The following is a 23,579-nucleotide window of genomic DNA, read 5'->3' as shown; positions in this document are numbered from 1 at the left end:
CCGGGCGGGGCTGAAGAGAGACAACAATAAGTATAGAGGGAACAAGGGTGTGGGTGTGTGTGCCCCGCTGACACAGACACCCTGTGTTGCTGTTCTCTGACACCCGGAGCTTTGTAATGCTTTATTCATCTAATTAATTAAATTGATAAAACTTATTTAAAGCCTCTGACTGATGTTTTAACCTGGGAGGACTAGGAGTTGTCTAACAATATGAATGGAAGTCTAAGGGGAGAAAAGTCCAGTGTGACCGCGGTTTAAGTGAAAGTGAATGGTTTCTTTCCAGTGTGGATCCTCAGGTGTCTATTAAGGGATGATGATTGGCTGAAACTCTTCCCACACTGAGTGCATGTAAATGGTTTCTCTCCAGTGTGGATCCTCATGTGACTATTAAGGGATGATGATATGCTGAAACTCTTCCCACACTGAGTGCATGTGAAAGGTTTCTCTCCAGTGTGGATCCTCATGTGACTATTAAGGGATGATGATATGCTGAAACTCTTCCCACACTGAGTGCATGTGAATGGTTTCTCTCGAGAGTGGATCCTCATGTGACTATTAAGGGATGATGAGCAGCTGAAACTCCTCCCACACTGAGTGCATGTGAATGGCTTATCTCCAGTGTGGATCCTCATGTGTCTATTAAGGGATGATGATTGGCTGAAACTCTTCCCACACTGAGTGCATGTAAATGGTTTCTCTCCAGTGTGGATCCTCATGTGACCATTAAGGGATGATGATATGCTGAAACTCTTCCCACACTGAGTGCATGTGAATGGTTTCTCTCCAGTGTGGCTCATCATGTGTTCATTAAGGTGTGCTGATTGGCTGAAACTCTTCCCACACTGAGTGCATTTGAAAGGGTTCTCTCCAGTGTGGATCCTCATGTGTAGATTAAGGGATGACGATATGCTGAAACTCTTCACACACTGAGTGCATGCGAATGGTTTCTCTCCAGTGTGGATTTTCATGTGATTATTAAGGTGTGATGATTGGATGAAACTCATTCCACACTGAGTGCATGTGAATGGTTTTTCTCCAGTGTGGATCCTCATGTGAATTTTAAGACTGCTTTGTCTTCCAAAACTCTTTCCACACTGAGTGCAGGTGAAAAAATTCTTGTCTCTCCTTTTCAAAATACCATCAGTCTGAAAATGAGTTTTTTCCTCAATTTTGACATGATGTTCCTCCTCTTTACTCCCCTCATTCTCTTCAATTAGGTCTGAAATAGATAAATAAAACATTACTTTTCATTAAGTCTTAAAATTTCTCATTAAAATCTGAAAAGTGAAAAGACACTGGAAACATTGGCTACACGCTGAAATTTTGATGCACATTAAATGTAAAATAAATCAGATCATATTTTGTTTGGTCCATTAACGTGTACACATTTAAGCAGATTTAATTCAATTCATCTTTATTCATCTAGTGCTTTTACAATGTAAAGTGTGTCAAAGCCGCTTAACATAGAAGTTATAGTAAATGGACTCTATGCACGAACTCTGCTGATGTGTTTCCAGTAGAATATCAGTCAGGCTCTTTACTTCCGCATAGCACGTTCTACAGCGAAATCTAATAGCGGCGAAACCTAAACGCATCAGAGCATGGCAAAGATGGGAGATTTACTCTTAAATGAATGAGGATCTAGTGCCAGTGGATGTCCAGCATCTGGAACATCATTATTGTTCAGTTCTAGAACCCACGGTAGTTGATTAATACACCAGATCAGGCTGACACTGCTTCGATGCTGTTTTTGGTGATGTTATAAAATTCTAATGGTAGTTAAAAAATGGTGTACTAGAATATAACCCAGATGAAAGTAGTAACAAGTTGTAATTGTATTTTATATTAAATAATATTATGTTTTAACCCATACTTTTAAAAGTTCACACTTAGCTGATGATTGATTATAAAACTTGCTTGAAATGCTGTCCCGGGAGAGAGCCCTGAGCTCATAAGATCCTCGAACCCGGGGCTCCCTCCCGTTTGCAAGGTGAGAGGGGAGTTTGAGCTCAGGTCTCGAGAACTCCCCTGCTGTAGTAGCTAATGAACAGATAGTGATTACTCTTAAGAGATAACTACTTACTAGGAGCATGTCTATGGTGTCAATATGGATTAGTCAAGTAACTTAAGTTGCATGTATTTGGACGAAGGGAGGAACCTAGGGGAAACCCACGTAAGCACGGGTAGAACGTGTAAACTCCGCACAGAAACGTTGGCTGGCTTGGTAAGAACTAGAACCAGTGACGTTGTTGCTGTGAGGCAGCAGTGCTAACCACTGGGCCACCGTGCCACCCATCTAGGAAAGAAGGAGGAGTAGGGTGGAAGGGGGGATTCTCCAAAATAAAGATGGCTGTGATATGGAACTTAGGGTATTTATAGTGCCTTAGGAATCGTCTGATTGGTGAATCATAAATTGAATAATGCGCGGCCGGCTGCAAGCAATCATAAGCATGTGATCCTCTCGAAATTAGTTTATAAATAAACTTCCCATAGTGAATTCTATTATACTGTATATATTGTATACATGCATATACACACACTCAAACACACCAAACATTCAGTGTCATGTAATAGGCAAATAACAAACTGAAACAAATGTGTTAAGCACAGGTATTTATATGCAAAACCTTATATATTGCTTTCTGACTTATACATCTACATCATACAACATCCAGAGTAATGTGTCCAGAGTAAAAGCAACTGTGAGGGAGACGCCGTCCATCACAAGGCTGAGGGTCCACACTGAGCAGCTCATCCGCAGGGTGAAACAACAAGCTGGACAGTCATTAGCTCTTTCTATTACAGCGAGCATTAACCAGATTTACACAATGGCTTGCCTTCTGCCCATCAGTAAAAGCTTAAGCTAAAGATTAAAGAGTAGATGACCAAGCTAAATTTATTCATGTAAAAAATTATATAAACACAAACTGCACATAATTTCTATGTTGTTGTCTGCACTGCAGAAATAAAAAGTTGTCAATATAATAAACATTCATTGTCAATGCATTAATATACATAAGTAATAGAACAATTTGAGTGAACATTTGCTCTGCACTAATGTAAATATAAATAGCTTTAGATACTTACACTGCACTAATGTAAATATAAATAGCTTTAGATACTTACACTGCACTAATGTAAATATGCAGGGTTTTTTTGTGCAGAATTATGCGATGGTTACCTTCATCAAATGTACCACCTCTGTCTTTTGGCAAAAATCAGGCAGGCAACTTCTGTCAGACCCCCAGAGATGCTCAATAATGCAAAATGCATTTGTTTCAAGTAGCAAAAATGTAATGAACCTCCAACTCATTTTCAACAAGGAAAACCCCAAACTATCTAAATATAAGTAACTAGACATTTGCACTGCAGTTATGTAAAAAAAATTATTTTGACATTTGCGCTGCAACATAATTATAAATACATTTTTTGACACGTGTAAATTTGACACAGTGTTAAACATAAAAAGTTGTGCGAGTGTTTGTTCAAATCTGTGGTCATCTTGAATGGTAAAAGTAAAAAAAAAAAAGAAGAAGAAGAAAAAAAAGAAAGAAATGGTCAGCTTCCTCTGAAACATGTTGATGTTATTTTAGATGAGCTGGATCATCATGTCATCCTGAGTATAAATAACCTTTCACTCAAACTATGCAGCTTCTCTTGACTTCATCATTGACCTGAAACGCTGATCTCTCCTGTCACTCTATCCTTATAGTTAGTAACGTTCATACTTATTGATATTGTTTATTTAGTTATTTATGTTTAAATGCCATATCAGCAGCATTGGTTATATTAATGGCAAAAAACATATAATAAAAATACAATATATAATCATAAAATCAAATCAGTTTCTTAACAAACATACACTGTAAAAAAAAACAAGTAGCAGCAACACTAAAATCAAGTTTGATTAAAGATAAATATTGTAAAAGCGCTCCAGAAGGCACCTTTTCAAACATTTGACTTCAAATATTTCCCGAATAAAAACATTAAACGTCTAACATCACTTAAAAATACACATTCTATTAAAATATGTTTTATCATCCAAATATTCTTACACAAGTCACAAATAGGTTTTTCTTCCCTTTTCAATAAATATGCGTGTGTAAGTCTTGAGTGTCTGATTCTACATCTTGTATGTACAACCTGGTCATGTCTATTTTCAAAAGGGTAATTATTTCTTTAATTTACAAATGGATTTATTTCATACAATTTGTTTTTCCTACATTCATCCCATTCCATTTGCCATTTCTCATTAATATACAGATTTAAAACATGTTTAATATCAGACACAGGAATTTTACATTCTGTAATCTCCAACTGTAGGACTTCCTTAGCTGCTTTATCTGCACATTCATTTCCAATGAACCCCATATGTCCAGGTATCCAGGAAAAAATAATATCAAAGTCTTTAGTCTTTAAATTGTCCACTTTTTCTATAATGCTAAAAATCATAGGATGATCAGTTTTCAGAGATTCAAGTGCTTGTAAGAAGAACATAGAATCTGTGCAAATTAAAAACTGCCGTTGCTGTTCTTTTTCTATTTGTTCCAGAGCTAAAAACAGTGCACAAGATCAGCTGTGAATATCAAGCTTTGTCCAGAAATACTCTTTCTGAAACACTCTGAACCAATCACTGCTGCAGCAGATACTCGTCCATCTGATTTTGAACCATCTGTATACACTGGTACATAAGTTGGTGGATTGCATCGAATATTAATAAATTCTTCCTGATAAACATTTGGGTGGATTTCCCTTTTTTTAAACTGAGACAGGTGCATTATAATAGCTGGCTTTTTAATATGCCAAGGTGGTATAGGGCATACATGCATCGTTGTTATTATATCCAGATAAATATCCAACTTCTCCAAGTGAGTTTTCATTCGAATTCCAAAAGGTCTGATGTATCTGGGTCTGGCTTCATATAGGTGCTGATATTGAGGGTGGAAAACTGTAGAATATGCTGGATTGTCTTTATTAGCTTTCAGCTTTACTGGATATTCGAGAGCCTGTTTCAATCTTCTGTTGTAAAGTGACATTTCTCCTGCTGCCGTAAACTTTGAATTGGAGAAGTCCTGTATGCTACAAGAGCAAGTCTCAGTCCTGTATGATGTACTGTATCAAGCATCTTTATGCATGATATCCTTGCAGATCCATAAACTATGCCCTCGTAGTCAACTTTTTATCGAATAAGCGTCCTATAAAATCTTAAGAGTATCCCCCAATCTGCAGCCCATTTGATCTTTGCTAAAACCTTTAGAACATTCATTGCATTAAAACATCTTTTTCATAATACTTTAATATGAGGAATAAAAGACAACTTCTTGTCAAAACTCATTCCTAGGAACTTTACCTCTTTCACAACTTGTATAGTTTCTCTATCTAAAAAAGCTCTGGATCTAAATGCATAGATCTTAAAAGACAAACATGCATGCATACAGTTTTGGATTTAGAAAATTGAAAACCATTTAAAACTGACCAGTCATACATTTTAATTGTACATATCTGAATTTGTCTCTCGATTGTATTATTATTTTTCCCTTTATAACTAATAAATTCTGTGAGGCGACAGCACTACCTACTGCGCCACCACATCGCCAATAATACAACAATAAATAAGTAATTAAAAAATTTAATATTTTAGATATTTCTTAGCAAAAGATTTTAAATGTTGTGTAAAAAGCAAGCTTTTACTTGTATCCATACAGTTTTCCCAAATAAACTTTCCTTAAAATAAATGAACAAATGTTTCAAAAGTTTTAAAAACTATAATAAACTAAATCTATGCACAACAATCTGTCCAGGTTGATGTCCTCAGCAGTAAATACATGGTGCACGTTTAAACAAATGTTATTGTACGGAAAATAATTAAACCATTATGATAAATAGAGTTAAAATGACCTTTTTAAATGAAAAGTTGAAGGTTTTATTTGTTGGTGATTGTATGGGTTTGGGCCAGATTGGGTAGCAAAACATGAAAAAAGGAAAATGAAGACTTGCTTAAAAAAGATTTAAGACGTACAACACAATATATTTATTTTATATAGCGCCAATGCTCAAGAACTCTTTACAAACAGTAGGAGAACAAGAAAAGCAATAATGTTAAGAAGGTAGAGAAAATGGCAGACTAATAATACATAAAAAGAAAGACAAAAGACATGAGAACAGTGCATTCATTAGCATTAAATGAACAACCTGAGGAACAAGTGACGAAAGAAACTCATTCCTGTCTTTCAATGAGTGCTCATGTGCATTTAGGAGAACTAGGCAGCACACTCAGGGCTGCAAGATGGATTTAATTTAGTATTCTTATTATTAAAATATATCTGAATGAGGATCAGATGACTGAGTTGGTCTTTAAGAATGAAAACTAACCTGTTTGTTCCTGCCGATCTTCCTGTTTGACTCTGAATGTTTCTTCAATCTTCACATCTTCACTCTCCTCTTTAATAAACGCCATCTTTATAACAGTGTGGAGTTCAGTCGCTTCAGCAGGAGTTTTTCTCTGTGTTTGGACACTTTATCCTGTTTAAAATTAACAAAACAATAAAAATATCCTGTTTAAATAAATAAAACAATGAGCAAAAACAAAATAACTTCTCTTCAATAGTTTCTTTATATTAGAGTAATTAACAAAAAGAAATCTGGTAAGTCTGAGCAAGAAACAATAGCCACAAAAGACCTTACTGTGAGTAAAATAGTACTTCGTTGTATAAAGGGTTAAAATATTATTGTCAACAGCAGGTACATTTAGCATTAAATGTACAACCTGAAATGTTAATCAGACGGTTTATATCTGTGTAAACGCTTTAAAACAAACCTTTCTCCAGTTGAATCACAGTGTGCTAGCGGCGCAGCCTTATGACGTCACAAGCCACGCCAAAATAAAAGTCTTTTTTTTGTTTCGCTTTTTCCCCCCACTTACTCTTAGTCATGACTTATTAATACATTTCTCCCTTGTTTTCCACTTTATACTTTATCTGCTTTCTGTTTTGTAAGACCATCATAATTTCTGTTTATTGAAAAAAAACATTTACCCCCACTAGATCTTTGCCTTCTGGTAGGTTGGTAAGAGGTTGCATTTTCTTTAAACGATTGCATTTCTTTATCCATAGCTTTAACTCACTCACTTGCATTCACTGATGTTACCTCGCCTTGTATGTTTGAATGGGGAAAATTCAAATTCTCCAAAATTGCCTGCCAGGTTCCAACCTATATATGTAATAGGTTGAAACTTATTTGGGCTACAGTCCATTTGTCAGGATAAAAACAATATTTATAACCAAATAAACAAACACTAAATAGTTGTAAAGAGGCTTTTAAAAATGACTGAAGAACTTAATACAACGTTGAACAATGCATCCACACATGTTTAGATTTGATACATTATAATGTTAGCATTCAGATATTATTTGAGTGTAAATTCAGAATGTGCAACTTACCTTACCTTTCTCAGTCTTCAATAAAGAAGTGGGATGAGAAATTATCTCAGTGGGTTTTTCTTTGTATGTTTTTGTTGGTAACAATCCCAATGTAGGAATTTACAATCGTAGTTTGTCCTCCAAAGTTGTTCTCTTATAGCTAAATAAGCCAATGAAGATTCTGTTAGGAACCCAGAATATATAAACACAACCCTGCTAAGTTACTGGATCTGAAATGTGATTGGATAAGACTCAATTGGCCCCCATTAATGCTGGTATAAATATGCAAATGAGCAGTGGAGAGCAGTGAAGACTCAAGACACATAGTGTGGGGGATGGGAAGTTCAGCAGCTTTACAAACCAGTTTTACAGAGAAATAATGATGTATTGGGAAAATAAGTTGACTTTAACCATCATCATTTGATTTGTTGCTGTTGTTTTATAAGGACTATTGATGGAAGCTTATTTTTTTTATTTTGGCTGCTGGATATTTTAGTTAATGTTGATACACTTATGCTGACGTACTTTGATTTGAAACACATTTCAATTCATTTTTTCCCAAGCGTGGTTATAAAGTAATGCAAGAGTTGTGTGTTGTTTTTGTAGAAGCTTTTCGGAGTCTCTTGGCTGAAGTCTTTGTTTAAAGATGCAAATGAGCATTGAAGACTCAAGCCACACTGATATCTCAATACACACAACTACATTCACTTATATAATAATTATGTAAGTCTTATCCTATGATACAGTGATATATTATCATTCGTTGAAAGTAACCATTTCTAAACTTCACAGTGAGGTTTTATTTGTGTTAAGTTCAGTCAATACATTGACATGAGCTAACTATTAGCAATGTTTTAGTTATTTATTTATCACTGAACTTGTTCTTTATGTGAGTTTAGAGTCCTTTATTTCTCTTAAAGCACATGCAGCACATTACTGGTTTCTGTAAGACAGTCAACACACTCTTAACAGGTCAATTATTTCTTTCTAAAAGTGTCTATAGATTTTAACGATCAAAATGTAACTTGTTTCTGTGCCAATTTTGTTTTCTTTCCTTTGGTTTTTAGTTGAACAGAACATGTGTGAGCAGCTCAGCTCTCCCGAAAGCCTCTTATTCACCTAGTATGTAACAAAGATGTTTTTCCCTCTAAATATTACTTGTGTTTGTGCATACAGATATGCTTAGACATTCACAAAAGCATATATAAGATACCCTGTGACAAAACCTTTTCCTTTTAACACAGTAAAGCGATCACATACTGTCCTTTTTTTGCTACTTTTGGCCTTAGTAGATAATTGTTTGTACATTAATCACAAATGGATGAGAAACACTGTAACCTCAAACTCATTTGTGTTCATTCCAGGTGCTGTGAAATGTTGTGTACAAGCTGCAGAGGTAATCAGGTGTGAGTAAAGTGCCATATATCTGATCCAGTAGTCCAGCATCTTTTTTTGCTTCAAATTAAAGTCTTTTATGCTAAAAGCATTATGAAATTGGTCTTTTGTTGCTAATAATTGATTTATATTATCTGAAATATAACTAATTCTATTATATAGCTTTATCTCTTAACCAGGAGGAAGGAAAATGCACTCACTCTGCATAGTGACATTCTGAAATCAACTTGAAACTAGCCTAATAGACAAAGGAATCAATGCAGTCGATTCAATGTGCAAAAAATCACAACACATTAAAGGTTACTAAGACAGATACACACAAGAGAGTTCTGTCTTAGTACAGGCACAAATCAAGCAACACAAAGAAATCAAGAAAGCAACTTATATATATATATATATATATATATATATATATATATATATATATATATATATATATATATATATATATATATATATATATATGTATATATATATATATAGCAGCTGGGCATAGTTAATCTGAAAGCAAGTTAGGCCATGAGGTTTGTGAGTTTGTGCTTGCAAAATTCTGTGCTGCAAAAAAGGTGGGATAAAACAATATGATTAGACGTTGCTAAAAGCGAGTGATTGCTCCATATAGCTCATGTATAGCTCCATATAGCTCATGGTGCAATTTCAAGCTTTGGTCTTACCTTTGTGGAGTCCACAATTAAATCTGTCATGCAGCTATATATTTATAATTAGAAAATAATTACATCACAAGTAAAATTATTGTATGTGCAGTTTATACAGGGTAATTCAACAACAAGTGTTCACTCTCATATCTACACAATGCAGAACTTGAAATGTGATTAACCTACACCAACTACAGCATTTCTCAGACTTCTTTTTCACCATGGTGTAATTACAGTGGTGGACATCTCATAAAACAACAACTGCACTTACTCCTGTAACTTGTTTGCAACAATGACATTTAAATACTTGTGTTACATATTCATTTAAATAAATGGATCATCATTATGGGCAATCATCTTTATTAATAGCTGCCTGATAGGCCAGACCATTAACTGAATAGGATCGTTTTACATATAAGAAACCTGTTAACAGGTATAGCTGTTCATGCCAATACCAACTTGATAGCCTAAAGCATATTACAATGAACAGGACGTGCCTTACATCTCTTAAAACAAATAAGCAGTGTCTAAAACAATACTTGATTCCCAAGATCATTACAATCATTACATCTGAATGGTGCCTTTTCACACGTTTTAAAAATAACAACCATTTGTAAGCATAGTTCTTCACCAATACTAGTTTAATACCTCAAATAATTATACATGTGAGGCGTCACAGTGGTGCAGTGGGTAGCACGATCGTCTCACAGCAAGAAGGTTGCTGGTTCGGGCCTCAGCTGGGTCAGTTGGCATTTCTGTGTGGAGTTTGCATGTTCTCAGAATGTTCGCGTGAGTTTCGTCCAGGTACGCTGGCTTCCCCCTAGTCCAGAGACATGCGGAATGCATATGGTGTGTGTGAATGAGTGGGTATGCATGTTTGCCAGTAATGGTTTGCAGCTGGAAGGGCGTAAAGCATGTGCTGAAAAAGTTGGCGGTTCATTCCACTATCTTGACCCCTGATTAATAAAGGGACTAAGCTGTAAAGAAAATGAATGAATATCAGAATCAGTTTTATTGCCAAGTGTGCTTCACACACACAAGGAATTTGTTTTGGCTACAGAAGCTTCCAGTGTACATAAAGTGACAAGTGACAACACAAAATAAATCTGAAAAAATAAAATAATAATAATAAAAAATGATGAACATTAAACAGATGCGGTTAGTGAAGAAACCTGGATGTTGAGTTGTGTGTACAGATTGTTATAAATATACAGGTTATAAGGTGCTGTGTACAAGTGTGAATGTAGAAAGTATTGCATTGTATATTGATATAAGGCGCTGTGTACAAGTGCGTATGAGAAAGTATTGCACATATTTATTGCACAGTAGGGGAATATTTAACTGTTCATAAGGTAGACAGCCTGAGGAAAGAAACTTTTCCTGTGTCTGGCTGTTTTTGTGCTTGGTGCTCTGAAGCGCCGACCAGACGGTAACAGTTCGAACAGGTAGTGTGCTGGGTGTGAGGCGTCCAGAGTGATTTTGCGAGCCCTTTTACTCACTCTGGAAGAGTACAGTTCTTGAAGTGTAGGAAGGGTTGTGCCAGTGATTCGTTCAGCAGTCCGGACTATTCGCTGTAGTCTACGGAGGTCGGTTTTGGCAGCTGAGCCGAACCAGACGGTGATTGAAGTGCAGAGGATGGATTGGATGACAGCTGAGTAGAACTGTACGAGTAGCTCCTGTGGCAGGTTGAACTTCCTCAGCTGACGAAGGAAGTACAGTCTCTGCTCGGCTTTCTTCACAATAGAGTCTATGTGAATGTCCCACTTCAGATCCTGAGAGATGGTGGTGCCCAGGAACCTGAATGACTCTACTGCAGCCACAGTGCTGTTCATGATGGTGAGTGGGGGGAGTGCAGGGGGGTTTCTCCTGAAGTCCACTATCATCTCCACTGTTTTGAGCGTGTTCAGCTCCAGGTTGTTGTATCTGCACCATAACGCCAGCCGCTCCACCTCCTGTCTGTATGCAGACTCGTCACCGTTCTGGATGAGGCCGATAACAGTAGTGTCATCTGCAAACTTAATGAGTTTGATGGAGGGGTCTTTTGCAGTGCAGTCGTTGGTGTACAGGGAGAAGAGCAGTGGAGAAAGAACACATCCCTGGGGGGCACCAGTGTTGATGGTGCGGCTGTCGGATGTGATTTTGCCCATTCTGACTAGCTGCTGTCTATCTGTCAGAAAGCTGGTGATCCATTGACAGACAGACCTAGGAACAGAGAGCTGGGCCAGTTTGTACTCAAGCAGTGATGGGACGATGGTGTTAAAGGCAGAACTGAAGTCTACAAACAGAATCCTTTCGTAGTTCCCTGGTTTGTCCAGATGTTGTAGGGTATAATGCAGTCCCATGTTGACTGCATCATCCACAGACCGGTTTGCTCTATAGGCGAACTGCAGGGGGTCCAGCAGGGGTCCAGTGATGTCCTTCAGATATGCTAGCACCAGTCTTTCGAATGACTTCATGGCCGCATATGTTAAGGCCACAGGTCTGTAGTCATTGAGTCCTGTGATCTTTGGCTTCTTTGGGATTAGGATGATGGTGGAGCGCTTAAAGCAGGATGGAACTTTGCACTGTTCCAGTGATCTATTGAAGATATGTGAGAAAATGGGAGCCAGCTGGTCAGCGCAGGTTCTCAGACAGGCTGGTGAGACACCATCTGGCCCTGGTGCTTTCCTTCTCTTCTGTTTACTGAAGATCTGACGCACATTATCCTCACTGATCTGATATATGAGTAATATTACATGAGTAGCAGTGCGACGTGGCCTTCTATTAGTTTTTGTATTTCTATTTGTTGTAATGGCCTGTTGTTATTACAATAAAAAATAAATTTAAAAAAGCAGTGCAATGTACACTACCTTGACCTCTACCTGTTGTTTCAAACCCCTGAGAACTTTGCTCATCTTCAGAATGCAAATGAAGACACTTTAGATGAAATCAGAGAGCTCCCTCATCTTTCATAGACAGCAAGAGTCCCGAGATGCTTAAAGTCCAGAAAAGGAACCAAAAACATTGTCAAAACTGTCTATTTGACTTTAGTGGTTCAATTGTAATCGAGTTCCAAGAACATTTTGTGTGCAAGAAAATGTTGAAAAAAGCAGCCAAAGTAGGAACTGTTGAACCATATAGTGGCTGTTTTTGCTCCTGTATTCTCTTAATTTGACAGAATTGTAATTTTTATGTGAACCACCCCTTTAATCCTTCTGTAAGTAAAGGTAAATTAAATATTATCACTGAAGATATTGCTAAAAAATGGCAGGAAACGTGGAATACAGATAATAAGAGACGACAATTCATATGAAAAAAAGAAGCCCTATACAGGCCTATGAAGTTGTAGAAATAGAAAAGAAGAGGTCATAATTATGAGGATGAGATTTGGATATTAATAGGAAGTAGTGTGTTGTAGACATGCAAGTCATCATGAACTGGATTAAAAAAGTTTCTCAAAATTGTCTTAAAATGTTTAGATTAAAGGTTTGTGAGAGAGAGAGAGAGAGAGAGAGAGAGTAGATATAGTGTAAAGTGAAAAACATGGGAGAAATGTATTAATAAGTCTTGACTGCAACAGTAAGTGGCAAAAAAGGGAAAACGATGGAAAAAAAAAGATTAATGACAGATTAGTTTACTGGGTTGAAACTAAAGGAAAACTAGGAAATTACCAAAGTGGATTTAGGAAAGGTAGAGGGACAATGGATCCAATTTTAAGGCTGGAAGATGATATTAAAAAAGCACAAGTAAACAGGGAATCAGTTAAAGCCGTATTTTTAGACATAGAGAAAGCTCATGACATGTTGTGGATAGATGGAGTGTTAATTAAACTTGACCAGTTAGGAGTTAAGGGACGTATCCTGAGATGGGTTAAAGAACTACCTTTCAGAAAGATCTATAACAGTAAAAATAAATGGTACATTTAGTGGATGTTACAGTGTCGAAAATGGTACACCACAAGGAAGCATCATTAGCCCTTTTTGTTTTCTATAATGTTTGATGGGATCTTTAAGGAGATAGAAAATAATACAGGAGTTGCATTTTTGCAGATGATGGTGCGATTTGGAAAAGAGGGAGAAACATAACATTTATAATAAAGAAAATGCAACAGATATTAAATACAGTGCAGGATTGGACAGTTAAGTGGGGATTTCGAATATCTCAAGAAAAAACAAAAGTAATGCTATTTACCAAAAAGAAAACAAGAGGGGAATTAAAATTGAGAGTGGGGGGTAAAGAGTTGGAGAATGTTGAATCATTTAAATATCTGGGACTGTGGTTTGATAGGAGACTTACATGGAACACACATATTAGGAAAATGATTGACAAATGTAAGAGAGTGTTAAATGTGATGAGGTGCCTATGTGGTGTAGACTTGGGTACTAGTAGAATGGCATTAAAAACAATTTATACAGGGTTAATAAGATCAGTGATTGACTATGGTTGTATGGTGTATGGATCAGCTGGTAATACATTAAAACAGTTAGATAAAATCCAAAATTAAGCACTAAGAGTATGCTGTGGAGCCATGAAAACCACACTGATAGCAGCATTACAAGTTGAGATGGGAGAGATGCCTTTACACTTTAGGAGAGATCAACTGGCAGTAGTATACTAGGCAAACTTGAAAGGTCATAATGACAATCACATAGCACAAACTGTTCTGATGCAGTGCCAAGAACGAGAGAAACATGATGTTAAAGGTTATGGTTGGATAATACGAAGTAAAATAAATGATATGGAAATAGACACACTATTAATTTCGCCCACTATAGTATTTCCAGTAGTTCCCACATGGCTGCTTGGTGATTTGGAAATTGATTTTGAAATAATGAAAGAAAAACTAGAAAGTGAGATTGACAGCAAACGAGTAGAAAATTATATAAAGGAAAAATACAATGAAACAACTGAAATATACACAGATGCATCAAGAATTGGACAAAGAGTAGGAGTGTCATAGTATTCCAAAGTTAAAGATTGAAGCTGCAAAAAGAATTAGTAATAATTTAGCAGTGTATACAGCAGAATTGGTAGCGATATGGTTGGCTCTAAAGTGGGTTGAGGAAAATAAACCAGTTAAAGCAGTCATTGCATCTGATTCAAGTTCAGCACTTATGAGTATAACACATTTAGTACCAGAGTCACGACAGGACATCATTTACGAAATACTGCAGATGTGAAATAGTCTCATAAAATCAGGAGTTATCATATCATTGTTGTGGGTACCAGCACACATAGGGGTCAGTGGGAATGAGATGGCAGACAAGTTAGCAAAACAAGCAGCACATTAAACTACGATAGACATTAACATCAAATACAGCAAGTCAGAAATCAAAAGTATTGTTAAAACTAAAGTATTGGGAAAATAGCAACATATATGGAATAATGGAGTACAGGACGTCAATATTACACCATACAGAACAAAGTAGGAAGAGGTAGGGAAACAAGGAAAAGCAAACAGGAAGAAGACAAGTTCATAAGAATGAGATTAAATCACACAGCACTCAATAGTACATTACACATGATCAATAAACATGCAGATGGGATGTGTGAGTGTAATAACAACCAGGAGACTGTAAAACATGTATTAATGCACTGCCCAACATATCACACAGAAAGAAATAGATTATTCACACAGTTACATGAAAAACAAGTGGAACCTAACATAGAGAATATCTTAAAATTGAGCACGGATGATGTGTGTTTTAGATAAGATTATAACTTTTTGAAAGACACAGGGTTAAGTAATGTAATTTGGTATATAGCAGAATAGTTATCTATGGTAGCTGTAATATGCAGAAGGAAGGGAATGTATGTATATATATATATTTTTTTTTAAATTAATTTGTGTGCATATATATATATATATATATATATATATATATATATATATATATATATATATATATATATATATATATATATATATATATGCACACATATAAATGCTCCAAAAGCTGGTTGCCAACTACCAAAAATCCCAGGAAGAGGAAGAAATGGCAAAAAAAAGGTTTAAAAAAAGACTTTTATTTTGGCGTGGCGTGTGACGTCATAAGCCTGCGCCGCTCCCGCGTTGTGATTCAACTGGAGAAAGGTTTGTTTTGAAAAGTTTACACTTATAAAACGATTTATTAAAGTTTTATTTTTTTTTTCATTCAGTGGTAAATAATGTACCTGCTGTTTACAATACTATTTTTACCCTTTATGCAACGTAGTACTCTTTTACTCTCAGTAATGAGGGCTATTGTTTGAATAAAGATAGGATAACCTTTTTGTCCCAGAGAGGGAATTTGTCTTGTGCAAAAAAAGAGCTACAACATTTCTGTAAGCAGACAATAAAGTAAATAAAACAAACAAAACAATAAAGAAACAACATACCTAAAAGTTACAGAAGTGTGTGTAATAAGTGTTTTAATCAGAATCAGAAAGAGCTTTATTGCCAGGTATGTTCACACATACTAGGAATTTGTTTTCGTGACAGAGCTTCTACAGTGCAACAGGATTACAGAGACAGGACAAAAAACAGACAATAAATATATTTTGAAAAATAGAAGTAAGTAGTGAGTGCAAATATACAGATTGACAAGTGTATGTACATGTTTATTACTATATACAATGTTATATGTGCAACTGTTATGTGCAAATTGGCATGTAAATTTGTTGTTAAATAAGTGTATATGTGTATAAAAGTGTATAGCAAGTAGTGATGTTGGTTCCACAATTATTATCATCAAGTGTTCATGAGATGGATTGCCTGAGGGAAGAAACTGTTTCTGTGTCGGGCTGTTCTGGTGCGCAGTGCTCTGTAGCGTCGACCAGAAGGTAAAAGTTCAAAGAGGCAGTGTGCTGGTTGTGAGGGGTCCAGAGTGATTTTGGCAGCCCTCCTGCTCGCTCTGGATAAGTACAGTTCTTGGGGAGTAGGAAGGGTTGTACCAGTGATTCGCTCAGCAGTCCGAACTATTCGACGTAGTCTTTGGAGGTCGTATTTAGTAGCTGAGCTAAACCAGACAGTTATTGATGTGCAGATGACTGATTCAATGATGGAGGTGTAGAACTGTTTCAGCAGCTCCTTTGGGAGGTTAAACTTCCTCAGCTGACAAAGAAAGTACAGCCTGTGTTGAGCTTTTTTGACAATGGAGTCAATGTGAGTGTCCCACTTCAGGTCCTGAGAGATGGTGGTGCCCAGGAACCTGAATGACTCCACTGCTGCCACAATGCTGTCCATGATGCTCAGTGGGGGGAGAGCAGGGGGGTTTCTCCTGAAGTCCACTATCATCTCCACTGTTTTGAGCGTGTTGAGCTCCAGGTTGTTGTGGCTACACCAGACAGCCAACTCCTTAACCTCCTGTCTGTAAGCAGACTCGTCACCGTCCTGAATGAGGCCGATAAGTGTGTCGTCTGCAAACTTCAAGAGCTTCACAGAGGAGTCTTTTGATGTGCAGTCATTCGTGTACAGGGAGAAGAGCAGTGGGGAGAGGACACACCCCTGGGGGGCGCCAGTGCTGATTGTGCGGATGCTAGATGAGAATTTTCCCAGCTTCACCAGCTGCTGCCTGTCCGTTAGGAAGCTGTTGATCCACTGACAGACAGAGGTGGGCACAGAGAGCTGAGTTAATTTGGGCAGGAGAAGTTTTGGGATGATAGTGTTAAACGCCGAGCTGAAGTCAACAAACAAGATCCTCACATACGTCCCTGGTCTGTCTAGGTGTTGCAGAGCATAATGCAGTCCCATATTTACTGCATCATCCACAGACCTGTTTGCTCTGTAGGCAAACTGAAGAGAGTCCAGTGAGGGTTCAGTGATGTCCTTCAGGTGGGCCAGCATCAGTTTTTCAAAGGACTTCATGACCACAGATGTTAGTGCCACCGGTCTGTAGTCATTTAGTCCTGTAAGTTTGGGTTTCTTTGGGATGGGGATGATGGTAGAGCGTTTGAGGCAGGAGGGCACTTCACACAGCTCCAGTGATCTGTTGAAGATCAGGGTGAAGATGGGGGCCAGTTGGTCAGCACAGGATTTTAAACAGGCTGGTGTTATAAAATCTGGGCCTGGTGCTTTTTTCCTCTTCTGTTTCCGGAAGACCTGGCGAACCTCATCTTCAATAAACTGTAGTGCAGGTATGGGGGAGGCAGGGGGTGGTGGAGGTGTTAATGGTGGCGTGAAGAGCAGTTCAGAGTGGGTGTGGGGGGTTTTCTCAAACCGGCAGTAAAACTCATTCAGGTCGTTTGAAAGTCGTTCATTGTTTACAGTGCTGGGGGATGGTGTCTTGTAGTTTGTGATGTTTTTCAGACTTTTCCACACAGATGCTGAGTCGCTGGAAGAGAACTGACTCCTTAGTTTCTCAGAATAGTTCCTTTTTGCGACTCTGATCTCCTTTTCCAGTGTGTATTTGGCCTGCTTATACAAGGCCCTATCCCCATTCCTGTAAGCAACCTCCTTGGCCTGACGTAGCTGTCTGAGTTTTACAGTGAACCATGGTTTGTCATTGTTGTATGTGAGTTGAGTCCTGGTAGGAATGCACACGTCTTCACAGAAACTGATATAAGATGTTACAGTCTCTGTGAGCTCATCCAGATCGTTTGCAGCAGCTTCAAAAACACTTCAGTCAGTGAGGTCGAAACAGGCTTGTAGATCCCGCTCTGTTTCGTTAGTCCATCTTTTCACAGACCTTAATACAGGTTTGGCTGTTTTCAGTTTCTGCCTGTAGGTTGGAATGAGATGAATCAAACAATGGTCAGAGTGTCCTAAAGCTGCTCGTTGGACGGAGCGGTACGCATCCTTTATTGTGGTATAGCAGTGATCCAGTATATTTCTGTCTCTTGTGGGACATGTAACATGCTGTCTATATTTTGGCAGTTCACGGGACAGTTTTGCTTTGTTAAAATCCCCGAGAATGATTAAAACAGAGTCCGGGTGTTGTTGCTCTAACACCGTGATCTGATCAGCTAGTTTCTGTATCGTCACGCTCGCGTGCACGAGCGGAGGAATGTAAACACTGACGAGGATGAACGAGCAGAACTCGCGCGGGGAGTAAAAAGGCTTACAGTTAATAAACAGTGCTTCGAGATCTGGACAGCACATCTTCTTTAAAACTGTTACATCTGTACACCACCTTTCATTGATGTAAAAGCACGTGCCGCCACCGCGTGATTTCCGCGTTGATTCTTCGTCGCGATCCGCTCTGAACAGCTGATAGCCCGGTAGGTGAAGCGCGTTGTCCGGTATGGTGTCGTTCAGCCAGGTTTCCGTGAAACACAGAGCAGCTGAATGCAGAAAATCCTTGTTTGTCTGAGAGAGCAGAATGAGTTCGTCTATTTTGTTGGGTAGAGAGCGGAGATTTGCTAGATGGATGCTTGGCAGCGCGGTCCGAAATCCGCGCTGTCTGAGTTTCACAAGCGCGCCTGCACGCTTTCCTCGTCTGCGCGCTTGAAAGCGTTTGAGTAGCACTGCGGCTCCACCGACTACAATGTCCAACAGAACATCAGATAAATCCAGGTATGGAAAAATATTCGGTGGTGTATGTGCCCGAATGTCCAACAATTCGTGTCTGGTGAAACTAATTGTAGGAATATGACTCGAGACAGGACAAACTAACAAAAACACAAACACTACTGCAGAGTACGACACGGAGGCTGCCATCGTCATCTGCGCCATCTTGTTGTAAAGTGCCCATTAAGGCTGCCAGGGACACTGCTACGCTGCGTGAACTGTGGCACAAAGAGATTGATGTAGCACTTTGTCAGTGTTACTGGATCACTCGGACATGGAGCCAGAGAATTAAAGACTTGAGCCTGAGCGCACAGCCAAAGTGTCTAACCCACACCTCCAGTGGAGACTGCCACCTAAACGCAGCTGCCTTAGACCGATCGGCCATCCTGACATGCATGTATGGCTGGAGCTGTCTTATAGGAGTCACAATGCAGCACCGTGACATGGAAGCTGGCGTTTCACCGCTTGCCCAGCTTCAGCAGAATGCCTTGTTGGTGCAGTAGGCAGCGCATCAGTCTCATATTCTGAAGGTCATTAGTTTGAGCCTCACATGGGGCATGGTGGTCCCTTTTGGCACACGGGAGCACTTAGGTGACCGAGCGGCGTTCTTTCTTCCCTTCCATGCGGTTCAAGCTTCCCCTGGGCAAAAAAGGCTACAGCCTCTCTGGAGGGCAGGCGGCTTGACGTTCCAAGAACATCTCCTGAGTCTGAAGCAATGATGGCAAGATGCTCCCATTCCTGTCACGTTATCGCTTGACATTTGACGTGGATCCGTCAAATGCCATGACTTGACGTTGTACGAGGATTTGACGAAAAGCCCTGCGAATGCCATTGCCTAAAAAATCAACGGCATCCCAGCATATTCCATTACATGGCGTTCCAAGACAATTCTTTTGATCCCTTTTGGTGCACTTGCATTAAAGCACACATCCATTGTTTTGTTCACATGCTTTTCCAAGTTGCAGTGGACAATGCTTTGATGTTGCGCAGACGCCTCAAAAAACTGCGACCTGAATGAAGAGCCCTAGATTGCTCGGCCATCCTGACATGCATGTGTGGCTGGAGCTGTCTTGTAGGAGCCACACCTCAGCACAGTGAAATGGAAGCTGGCGTTTCACAGCTTGCCCAGCTCCAGCAGTCCGCCTTGTTGGTGCAGTAGGCAGCGTGTCAGTCTCATAATCTGAAGGTTGTGAGTTTAAGCCTCACACGAGGCAGGGTGATTCCTTTTGGCACACAAGAGCGCATAGGTGACCAGGCGGCGTTCTTCATTCCCTTCCGTGCCGATTATGCTTCCCGGGGGCAAAAAAGGCTACAGCTCCTCTGGAGGGCATGTGACGTGACGTTCCAAGAACATCTCCTGAGTCTGAAGCAATGATGGCAAGAGGCTCCTATTCCTGTCACGTTATTGCTTGATTAAGATCCATCAAATGTCATGACTTGACGTTGTACGAGGATTTGACGAAAAGCCCTGCCAATCCCATTGCCTTAAAAATCAACAGCATCTCAGGACAATCCACTACATGGCAGTCCAAGACAATTATTTTGATTCCCTTTTGGTGCACTTGCATTAAAGCCCGTGTCCATTGTTTTGCCAGAGAGTTAAAGACTTCAGCCTGAGCGCGCAGCCAAAGATGAGGTTTGTCAGAAATGGGATTCGAACCCACACCTGCAGGGGAGACTGGACCTGAATGCAAGCACCTTAGACCGCTCGGCCATCCTGACATGTCCTCTTGATTGGATCCGTCTCCTAGGAGCTACATTGCAGCACCATGACATGGAAGCTGGTGTTTCACAGCTTGCCCAACTCTACCAGTCTGCCTCGTTGGCGCAGTAGGCAGCTCGTCAGTCTCATAATCTGAAGGTTGTGAGTTTGAGCCTCACATGGGTCAAGGTGGTACCTTTTGGCACACGGGAGGTGACCTGGCAGCGTTCTTTATTCCCTTCCGTGCAGTTTATGTTTCCCCTGGGCAAAAAAGGCTACAGCCTCTCTGGAGGGCATGCGGCGTGACGTTCCAAGAACATCTCCTGAGTCTGAAGCAATGATGGCAAGATGCTCCCATTCCTGTCATGTTATCGCTTGACCTTCGACGTGGATCCGTCAAATGTTATGACTTGGCGTTGTACGAAGATTTGACAAAACGCCCTGTAAATCCCATTGCCTTAAAAATCAACAGCATCCCAAGTCAATTCTTTTGATCCCCTTTCGGTGCACTTGCATTAAAGCCCACGTCCATTGTTTTGTTCTCAAGCTTTTCTGAGTAGCTGTTGACAATGCTTTGACGTTGCGCAAACACCTCAAAACTTGCAGTCTAAAGTGCCCATTAAGGCTGCCAGAGAGTTAAAGACTAGGTTTGTCAGAAGTGGGATTTAAACCCACACCTCCAGGAGAAACTGCAACCTGAACGCAGAGCCATAGACTGCTCGGCCATCCTGACATGCATGTGCGGCTGGAGCTGTTTTGTAGGAGCCACACCTCAGCACCGTGAAATGGAAGCTGGCGTTTCACAGCTTGCCCAGCTCCAGCAGTCCGCCTTGTTGGTGCAGTAGGCAGCGTGTCAGTCTCATAATCTGAAGGTTGTGAGTTTAAGCCTCACATGAGGCAGGGTGATTCCTTTTGGCACACAAGAGCGCATAAGTACAGAGCAATGGGATTGGCAGGGCTTTTTGTCAAATCCTCGTACATCGTCAAGTCATGACATTTGACAGATCTAAGTCAAACGTCAAGCTATAATGTGACAGGAATGGGAGCATCTTGCCATCATTGCTTCAGGAGATGTTCTTGGAACATCTTGCCATCATTACTCAGATGTTCTTGGAACGTCACGTCACATGCCCTCCAGAGGAGCTATAGCCTTTTTTTGCCCCCGGGAAGCATAATCGGCACGCAAGGGAATGAAGAACGCCGCCTGGTCACCTATGCGCTCTTGGGTTCGAATCCCACTTCTGACAAACCTCATCTTTGGCTGTGCATTCAGGCTGACGTCTTTAACTCTCTGGCAAAACAATGGACACGGGCTTTAAGGCAAGTGCACCAAAAGGGAATCAAAATAATTGTCTTGGACTGCCATGTAGTGGATTGTCCTTAGATGCTGTTGATTTTTAAGGCAAAGGGATTGGCAGGGCTTTTCATCAAATCCTCGTACAGAGAGTTAAAGACTTCAGCCTGAGCGCACAACCAAAGATGAGGTTTGTCAGAAGTGGGATTCGAACCCACACCTGCAGGGGAGACTGCGACCTGAACGCAGCGCCTTAGACCGCTCGGCCATCCTGACATGCACTCTTGATTGGAGCTGTCTCCTAGGAGCCACATTGCAGCACCATGACATGGAAGCTGGTGTTTCACAGCTTGCCTAACTCTTCCAGTCTGCCTCGTTGGCGCAGTAGGCAGCGCGTCTGACTCATGATCCGAAGGTCGTGAGTTTGAGCCTCACATGGGGCAAGGTGGTACCTTTTGGCACACGGTAGGTGACCGGGCGGCACTTAGGTGACCGGGCGGCATTCTTTATTCCCTTTCGTGCAGTTTATGTTTCCCCTGGGCAAAAAAGGCTACAGCCTCTCTGGAGGGCATTTGGCGTGACGTTCCAAGAACATCTCCTGAGTTTGAAGCAATGATGGCAAGATGCTCCCATTCATGTCACGTTATCGCTTGACGTTCGACGTGGATCAGTCAAATGTTATGACTTGATGTTGTACAAAGATTTGACAAAACGCCCTGTGAATCCCATTGCCTTAAAACTCAACAGCATGCCAAGTCATTCCAAGACAATTCTTTTGATCCCCTTTCGGTGCACTTGCATTAAAGCCCACGTCCATTGTTTTGTTCTCAAGCTTTTCTGAGTTGCTGTGGACAATGCCTTGATGTTGTGCAAACACCTCAAAACTTGCAGTCTAAAGTGCCCATTAAGGCTGCCAGAGAGTTAAAGACTAGGTTTGTCAGAAGTGGGATTTAAACCCACACCTCCAGGAGAAACTGCAACCTGAACGCAGAGCCATAGACTGCTCGGCCATCCTGACATGCATGTGCGGCTGGAGCTGTCTTGTAGGAGCCACACCTCAGCACCGTGAAATGGAAGCTGGCGTTTCACAGCTTGCCCAGCTCCAGCAGTCCGCCTTGTTGGTGCAGTAGGCAGCGTGTCAGTCTCATAATTTGAAGGTTGTGAGTTTAAGCCTCACATGAGGCAGGGTGATTCCTTTTGGCACACAAGAGCGCATAAGTACAGAGCAATGGGATTTGCAGGGCTTTTCGTCAAATCCTCGTTCATCGTCGTCATGACATTTGACAGATCTAAGTCAAACGTCAAGCGATAATGTGACAGGAATGGGAGCATCTTGCCATCATTGCTTCAGGAGATGTTCTTGGAACATCTTGCCGTCATTACTCAGATGTTCTTGGAACGTCACGTCACGTGCCCTCCAGAGGAGCTATAGCCTTTTTTTTTTGCCCCCAGGAAGCATAATCGGCACGCAAGGGAATGAAGAACGCCGCCTGGTCACCTATGCGCTCGGGTTCGAATCCCACTTCTGACAAACCTCATCTTTGGCTGTGCACTCAGGCTGAAGTCTTTAACTCTCTGGCAAAACAATGGACACAGGCTTTAAGGCAAGTGCACCAAAAGGGAATCAAAATAATTGTCTTGGACTGCC

The 23,579-nt window shown here is 40.2% G+C and overlaps 1 protein-coding gene, 2 non-coding genes and 1 pseudogene across 3 annotated transcripts; 1 reads left to right on the top strand and 3 right to left on the bottom strand.

The window, feature by feature from the left end:
* LOC130222340 (gastrula zinc finger protein XlCGF57.1-like) overlaps positions 1-23,579 on the bottom strand; it is a 410,257-nt pseudogene that overhangs the window by 298,479 nt on the left and 88,199 nt on the right.
* On the bottom strand, positions 255-6,858 carry LOC130222361 (gastrula zinc finger protein XlCGF8.2DB-like). Its single transcript, XM_056454946.1, has 3 exons — positions 6,818-6,858; positions 6,373-6,522; positions 255-1,219 (listed from the first exon to the last, which is right to left on the bottom strand). Exons 2-3 carry the CDS (start codon positions 6,455-6,457, stop codon positions 255-257), a joined length of 1,050 nt encoding a protein of 349 aa, XP_056310921.1. The 5' UTR covers positions 6,458-6,522; positions 6,818-6,858.
* On the bottom strand, positions 22,125-22,207 carry trnal-cag (transfer RNA leucine (anticodon CAG)). The gene has a single exon. It is a non-coding gene; the product is annotated as a tRNA-Leu (tRNA).
* trnam-cau (transfer RNA methionine (anticodon CAU)) lies at positions 22,302-22,374 on the top strand. The gene has a single exon. It is a non-coding gene; the product is annotated as a tRNA-Met (tRNA).

Source organism: Danio aesculapii, chromosome 4 (assembly GCF_903798145.1).
Source record: "Danio aesculapii chromosome 4, fDanAes4.1, whole genome shotgun sequence".
NCBI lineage: Eukaryota > Metazoa > Chordata > Actinopteri > Cypriniformes > Danionidae > Danio > Danio aesculapii.
Note: the sequence above shows the minus strand (reverse complement) of the source record. Positions and strands in the feature narration are given on the sequence as shown.